Source organism: Grampus griseus (genome assembly GCF_964374135.1).
Source record: "Grampus griseus genome assembly, chromosome: 14".
NCBI lineage: Eukaryota > Metazoa > Chordata > Mammalia > Artiodactyla > Delphinidae > Grampus > Grampus griseus.
Window position 1 is genome coordinate 62,426,548 of NC_139008.1, and position 8,013 is coordinate 62,434,560.

General features: G+C 50.4%; 1 protein-coding gene across 1 annotated transcript; it reads right to left on the reverse strand.

Annotated features, from left to right (window-relative positions):
* Window positions 1-390: 390 nt before the first annotated feature.
* Window positions 391-7,748, reverse strand: PDRG1 (p53 and DNA damage regulated 1). Its single transcript, XM_082670644.1, has 5 exons — window positions 7,574-7,748; window positions 5,687-5,762; window positions 4,536-4,610; window positions 2,504-2,584; window positions 391-1,878 (listed from the first exon to the last, which is right to left on the reverse strand). The coding sequence occupies exons 1-5, from the start codon at window positions 7,658-7,660 to the stop codon at window positions 1,796-1,798; spliced, it is 402 nt and encodes a 133-aa protein (XP_082526770.1). The 5' UTR covers window positions 7,661-7,748; the 3' UTR covers window positions 391-1,795.
* Between the last annotated feature and the right edge of the window lie 265 nt (window positions 7,749-8,013).

An 8,013-nucleotide genomic window follows, 5' to 3' on the forward strand; every position in this document is an offset into this window, starting at 1 on the left:
CAGGCCATTCCGGGCCTCCTGCCTCCAGAGTGTGGGGACTTCCCTCATCCCTGGGACTGGGGCAAGCCCAGACAACCCCAGGCATGGATTCCACATCTTTCCAGGAGAAAGAATCTGATTGGCTCTTCTTTGGCCTAGCATCCACCCTCAGCTAGACAAGCAGTGGCAATGTTCAGACAGACCAACTGCGAGCCAGGCAGTCATACTAGACAGCATCAACCAAAGTGAACACCACAACTCCCCATTTTCAAATATACAACAGCAACATGTCCTTCCCTTGCACCCTGTGCCCCACCATGCAGTTTCTATTCCAAAGGAACCACATAATTGTTTGCACACAAATTATGAGATTAGACACCTGTCCTTACTTCTCACTTTAATGTATCTTGGAGCTTGTTTCAAATCAGTGCTCAGAGCTTCTTCATTCTTGATTACAGCTGTATAGTATTGCACTATTTGGAGTTATCAATTTCTTTAATCTACTGTGGACAGACATTTAGTTTCCAATTCCACCTCCCTACTTCTTAGGGCCATTATGGGGAAAACCCAGCAAATGCTACTAAGAAAACTCAAGAGGATGCAAAATCATAGGTCTGGGCCAAATTTGACTTAGGTAAAGTGTTTTGTTGGCCAACACCCAAGTTGTAAAAAATTTTCTGAATTAGCAGTATTTAAAAAACAGAGGATTCAACCTAAAAATCTAAATTTCTAGATTATCTTGAAGAAAACACAGGATCTGGCCATGCCAGCTTGATTCCCCATATAACTTGGCTGGAACCAAATGGAGTGCCCTCTCCATCCTGCCACCTTCTGCTGTTACTGCCTATCTAATCCTGACATCAATTCAAGGAGGAACCACTGCCCCTTCATAGATGGTATCCTAAAGGAGTGGCAATTAAGGACTGAATGAGGTGAAGACTAGAAGCTGCTATTCGTTCACGTAGGTAACATTTATTGAGCCCTCGAGGCACACGAAAGACACCCCTCACGGCACATTCCCATCAGGATCGCAGACCCCGAGGGCAGATGGGAACTCCGAGCAGCACTGGCCCGGGCCCTGCTTTCAGAGCCGGTGGAGGCGCACCCTGCACAAGTGCAGCACAGTAAGACGCGGCCCCTCACCCACCTCTGGTGCAGGACTCTGCAAGGCCTCCCTGACTCCAGAGCAGCCGCAGCAGGCTGATGAGCAGCACCTGCTCTGGGCTGTCCTGGGGGCAAGCAGGAAGATGGGCCCAAATGGAGGCAGTGCAGGGGGACTGTGCGTCTGCCTATGGCGGACCATGAAGCACCAAGATTCTGTCCTTGATTCAGGACAGGAGCCTCTGAGCCTCCTGCTTTACTCCAATTCCGTTACACACACTGCTTGAAAATGCCTCTCTCTCTTTCTGAGAGGAATGCTGGAATGAGCTCCCACTCTTCCCCCTGCCCGGGGCCCCTTTCAATAGCAGGCTATTGTTGAGAAGTGCCTGTTGCAGTCATTCTCACACCCCCACAAGCGCTGCCCCCTCCCACCTCCTGGTGGCTGCCAGGGCCTGTCAATGGGCCTTGTGTCCACCCAGCCCCAGTGGTCAGGCCCGGCAGATACTGGCAGGCTGAGGGTTCCCTCCTGCCATCACAAAATAGCCAAGTGCTACAGACAAAGAAGCTTCGTACAAGGGCTATGGCCAGATTCCTCACAACTGTCCCCTTGCAGAGTAGATCCTGTCCTTGCAGGTGTCAAGGCTGGAGAGTTCTAGGTCCTCCATGATCCCAGGGGGGATGCTGGTCTTAGGTCCCCCACTTTGGTTCTTAAATTTCATCCTTTCAAGATGACCTTGAGAGCTTTAAGCTCATCCTCGTTGAGGGGGTTCAGGTTAAAACCCTTCAGCTCCGGTTTGCCTAGGAAGAGAAGACAATTCATCAGCGAGTCGGGGCTCCTGCTGTCCAACCTGCTGGCCCTGGAGTCAGGCCTGGGAAAGGGGCTTACACTGCATTCATGCTGCCAAACACTTGGCCTTGAGGTCTGACAGGAATGGACCTCAAATTCTGCAATGCACTGAACAATGTGCATCGACACCTGCTCCTGAGTCACCAAGAACCTGCAGAGTCATGACTGCTGTCTAGAAACCTCCAGATCTGCACCAGACTGTGACCAACCTGGAGTGGTTTGGTTTACCTAGAAATTCAGCTCTAACCTGGACCACCTGACTGAGGCCTTCTGACCCTTAGTCAGAGCTATCCCAGTCCCGACACCATGCCCTGGCATAAATGTGAGATATCCCAGGCCATTCCTGGCGCCTGAAAACAACTTGTGACAGGAATAAGATCCCACAGACTTCCCGTCCATTCCATCTCTGGGCGGCTCGAGACAACCCTGCCCACTGCCCACAGCTCCAGTGCCACTCACCAGCTGCCCGGGTCACTGCCCACCCAGAGGGGCTTCCCACCCCTGCCTTCAAAGTCCGTGTTGATGGTTGTCTCCCCTCCTGGTTTCCAGCCCCACCCCCAGCCCCCAGGCCAATACCTTGGGCCTCAAACAGGCGATTGACCTTCACTTTCAGTTGTTTCCGGAGCCTCTCTATTTCTTTATCCAGATGTTCCTGATCTGAAAAATGAGATGCAAACAAGATGAGGTTATACTATAGACAGATCTGAGGATGCCAGCCTCTCCCCAGCCCCCTTGAGAGCAAGGGGTCTCAGCATGTGGGAAAGAAAAGAAGACTTCGGAGACCAGCTGAGGAAAAAACTAAAGGCTAGAGAAGGGACATGACCTGCCCCGACCCCTGAGTGAGCCCAAAACAGGGCTGAGCACACCAGTCCCCTGACTCACAGTTCACCGAACTGTTTTCATTATGCAAAGTACCCTGGCCAGTGGATGGGGAAGGCAACGCCAGGATTTTAGGTCACCCTCCCACAGTGAAATTGTGGAAAATTCAAATGTAAGGACAAAAAGAACCTAGACCCAGCCTACCCTAAGAGGGATGGAAAAATAGGTGGCTGAGGAATTTCACAACCCCACATTCATCAAGGTCAGGGGTTTTCACAAAGGCAGGATTGTGGTAACTGATACGTGAACAGTCAACATGCAGCCTAGCGCTCACGCTTGACATAATTCACGGCTGTGAAGAGAAGGCTGTCTTACAGGACGGTGTCTTACAGGACGGGCTGCACCCAAAGGCAGGTGTGCCGTGAGTAGTGCAACTGACTGGTGCCACCCAACCAACTCCCCCAGCTCTGTTTTCATCCACTCGTGAGTGACATTCCTGTCTTCTTCACAGACTTCCATTCTTTCTGATGGGTGAACGCCCTAACGAGCCGAGCCTCTGGCCCGGGCAGTGGTTCTGGTTCTCACTGTAAATGAGGAACCACAGTCTCACACAAGCTTGTTTAGCCTGGGTCCATCCCTGAGAACCAGAGGTGATGATGTCACAGAACTTCTCTATGTCGGTGACAAGACCACACTTGTGGGCTAAGAGAGCTGAGGATCCTGAACCCAGGCAGGCGATGCCCTGCGGAAGCTTAGTCTGAGTGGCCTCCAGCCTCCACCCAAGTGCAATGACAATTCTTAATTTTATAACCAGGATATTAGTGTACGGTTTTCAACAAGACAGCCGGAAGCTTCTCCTCCAAGCGGACCTAGTTTCCTTTGCTAGAATTTCGGTTTCAATAGGGATAGAGATACCCTGTTTTCAGAGACAGAGGCAACCTTGTTGGTCCTCCTGGCCCACATGTTTTCAGGGGTACAGAAAACATGCATAATTTGACCTTTTCCCAGCCAAGAACCCATTTGTAGCCTGACCTTTTGCCTTTATGACGCTCCTCCAAAGAGCCTCCAGGAACGTAGTTGCGAGATTTGAGTAACATATGTTGTGTATCCAGGCTGTGGCAGACCCTAGAGGTTCACTCTTCCCAAACGTCCATTTCAACCCACTTGCTACTGCAGGGGATGTGAACAATAAGAGCTCCTCTGCCAGGCTCCCCGGCAGCTACGTGTGGGCATGTGCCTTAGATCTGGCAAATGAGGGATCAGCAGAAGTCCCTGAGGCGGACCGTCTTATTTTCAAAATAGAAGGCAAGGCCATATATGGAGAAAACCCTCTGCCTTTTCTCCAGCCTGGCACTCAAACATGAGACCTTCGATGATGACATAATAACCCTGAGAACATGTTAAGGTGACACTGCTGAACAGCTGTGCCAGTCCTGTACTGCCCATCTCTGGACAACTTCTTACATAAGAAGAACAGAACTCTATTTCCTTAACCCTCAATTTGTTGGATTCCTGTTATTTGCAGTCTAACTCATTCCTCACTGATAAACAAGCACTGCGCTAGGCACGCGTCCTGTTTTATCTCAACTTCACAACAACTGTGCTACGTAGAAGTGTCCCCCTTTTAGAGATGAGGAAATAACTCAGTGGCAGAGCACGGATCAACATGCACACAGCCGCCTCTCATCAAGCTGCTGCCCAAAGAAAGCCTGACTCTCGGTTCTCGGTTAAGACCAAGGCTGGGGGGTGCGGGGGAACCTGTTCCTGACCCCTGCCCAGGAGGCCTTACCTTTCTCAATCATTTCCTTCGTCTCACGGTGAGGCATCCTGATAAACATGTTCCCAAAGCAAACCATCACGTCTTCTGAAATGGCAAACAGTCATTCCTTCAACAAATATTTTTATGCCAGGCATTGTTTTAGATGCTGAGAACACAGCAGAATAGGACAAAGTTCCTGCCCTCATAGCTTACGTTATAGTGGAGAAGAGGCAATAAACAAAAAAGATAATAAACAAAGATATGATCTGTCAGACCCTGAAGAGTATCGTAGAGAAAACTAAAGCAGGGTAAGAGAGATGGAGAATGCCAAAGTAGGGGAGGAGTTTGTCATTTATACCAGGCAGTCGGCTAAAGCCTCACTGATTATGTGCCATTTGGGCAGAGACCCAAAGAAAGTGAGGGCGTAAGCCCTGCAGACACCTGGGGAAAGAGCAAGGCAGGCAGAGGAACCAGGAACAGCAAAGATGAGTAATGTGCCGGGGCGTTAGGAACAGCAAGGAGACCAGCGAGGGTGGAGCCAATGAGTAAGGAGGAGAGCAGAGGAGATGATGTGGGAGAGTTCAAGGAAGTCTGAATTCCATGGGGTCTTGCAGGACTCCGGATTTTACTCGGGTGAGATGAGAAGAAACTGGAAGGTTTTAGGCTTCCCGGTGCACTTTAAACCCTTGGCCCCCAAGGCCCTTCATTATGGCCTGGCCTCTGCCCACCTCTTCAGCCTCATCACACACCCCTCCCCTGCTCCTTACTCTGTCACAACCACTTGGCCTCATCTAAAGAGCCACTATCCCCTTCTCCAAAACCCACCCCATGTCCAATTCCTCCTTCAGCTTTCTCACAATTTTCACATTGTGAATTTTCAATTCACAATTTTCACGTGCTGGGGGTTTTTATACCCCCCGCATGTTCCCAGTGCCATCACTGATAAGCTGGCCGCTAACGACCTGTTACTGAGGAAGTACCATAGAGAAAACTAAAGCAGAGTAGCTGCTGAAACCCTGAACCACAGTCTATGTCAGACCTGCAATACCGTCTCCCCCATCTCCACGGGCTGTGCTACATGCCTGTGGCCTCCTGCCCAGTCTCTATCAGGGACAAGTCAAAGGCCTTAGAAGGAAAACGGAACAGGCCTCCTGGGCTGCAGCGAGGAGGTCTAGGCTTACCAGAGAGGCTGAGATCCTTCTGCAGGGCCCTTAGGCCCTCCCGGTTCCGATTCCTTTTGGTATCCAGGTCCACAATCTGAAAAGCACAGGGGCAGAAAGGAACTCAGCTACTTCTTACCCCAGCCTGTACTCCTAACAGACCAGGGCTATTAAAACCTAACAGAGACAAGCCATCATTCCTAGGTTAATTCCAATGTCCTGCCTAAAATGGACTGATGTGTGAAGGTATTTCTTCCCCCACTCAGCTTCCAGCTCCTTAAAAACAATGCTTTGTCCAGGTGTCTCCCCCAAGAGGAGGTGCTGGGGAAACGTTTAATGACTAGATAGGTCATTATTTTATTATCCACTGAAGCACTAGCTCTCAAGCTTTAGGGCATTTCAGAATCACTGGGAGAGTGCAAACCACTCCCTGGCAAGCTCCTCCGGTTGATTCTGACCTAGTATCATGAAAAACCCAGCAATATTGCATCAGAACAGCAGAGGTGTTGGCACTGAGATGGTGGTAACAGCCCAACAGCTACAAAGGGAGTGAGCAGGCAGTACAGCATACTGCCTGACAGCACTGGCTCTGAAGCCGAATACCCAGGTGTGAATCCTGCTGTCCACTATGAGCGATGTGATTTCACCTCTCTGAAAAACGTACACAGGAACCGGGCCCACCACACAGGTTACTGTTTTTTTAAACTTTTTGTTATTTATTTATTTGGAGTATAACGCTGTGTTGGTTTCTGCTGTACAATGAAGTGAATCAGCTATTATGTATACACATATCCCCTCCCTCCTGGACCTCCGTCCCCAGTCCCCGATCCCACCCATCTAGGTCATCACAGAGCACCGAGCTGAGCTCCCTGTGCTATACAGCAGGCTCCCACTAGCTATTTATTTTACACGTGATAGTGTATTTATGTCAAACCTAATCTCCCAATTCATCCCACCCTCCCCTTCACCCCCGTGTCCACACGTCCATTCTCTACATCTGTGTCTCTATTCCTGCCCTGCAAATAGGTACATCTGTACCATTCTTCTATATTCCACAAATATGTGTTAATATACGATATTTGTTTTTCTCTTTCTGACTTACTTCACCCAGTACGACAGACTCTAGGTCCATCCACATCTCTACAAATGACCCAATTTCATTCCTTTTTATGGCTGAGTAATATTCCATTATACATGTGGATGTATCTCACATCTTCTTTATCCAGTAGTCTGTCGACAGACACATTTAGGTTGTTTCCATGTCCTGGCTATTGCAAATAGTGCTGCAATGAACACTGGGGTACATGTGACTTTCTGAATTATGGTTTTCTCAGGGTATATGCCCAGTAGTGGGACTGCTGGGTGATATGGTAGTTCTGTTTTTAGTTTTTTTAAGGGACCTCCATACTGTTCTCCATAGTGGCTGTATCAGTTTACATTCCCACCAACAGTGTAAGAGGGTTCCCTTTTCTCCACACCCTCTCCAGCATTTATTTTTTGTGGATTTTTTGATGATGGCCATTCCAACTGGTGTGAGGTGATACCTCATTGTAGTTTTGATTTGCATTTCCCTAATAATTAGTGATGTTGAGCATCTTTTCCCACCACGAACTCCCTTAAAACCCTTGGCATTTCCATTAGAACCAGACCCAAACTCCCTGTGCAGGTCTACATGGCCCTCCATGGCCAGGGCCCCACGCTCCTACCACGTCCCCACTCCGTGCCGTGCCACGCATTTGACCCACGTGATCTCACAACCGCCCAGTCTGTCGTCACAGCCCTTGGCCCACAAGCCTAGGTCAACTCACGGCGAGCCCGAGCTGGAGCCAGTTCTGAACCACGCGCGTTTCTCCAGGCGCTCGCCTTCAGGCCAAACCCGGGCCCCAGCCCCGCGGACGGGCCTCCTACCTGCCGTTTGTCCGCCAGCACCTCCTCGGCGAGCTCCTCCACCTCCACGAGGTACCGAAGCACCCGCTCCGCCTCGGGCGACAGCATGGTGTTCACCTGCTCCGACTCGACTCGGCCGCGATCCGTACCCACCTCCGCTCTACCTCCGCTGCGGCTCGGTCCGCGCACTCGCCGATCTGACAGGGCTTCCGGCGCGCATGCGCAATTGAAAAAAGAACGGTGGCGCGCAGGCTCCAATGCACGCGCGGCGGGCGGACGCGAGAGGCGGGGCCTAGCTTTGGGGGCGGGACTGAAGCGCCCCCTGCAGGCACAAACCTTTCAACCTCTCCCTTTCGTACAGTTCTTGAGCCCCTCCTCTGTGCCAGGCAGTTTTTTAAAAAATTTTATTTATTTATTTATTTTTGGCTGTGTTGGGTCTTCGTTTCTGTGCGAGGGCTTTC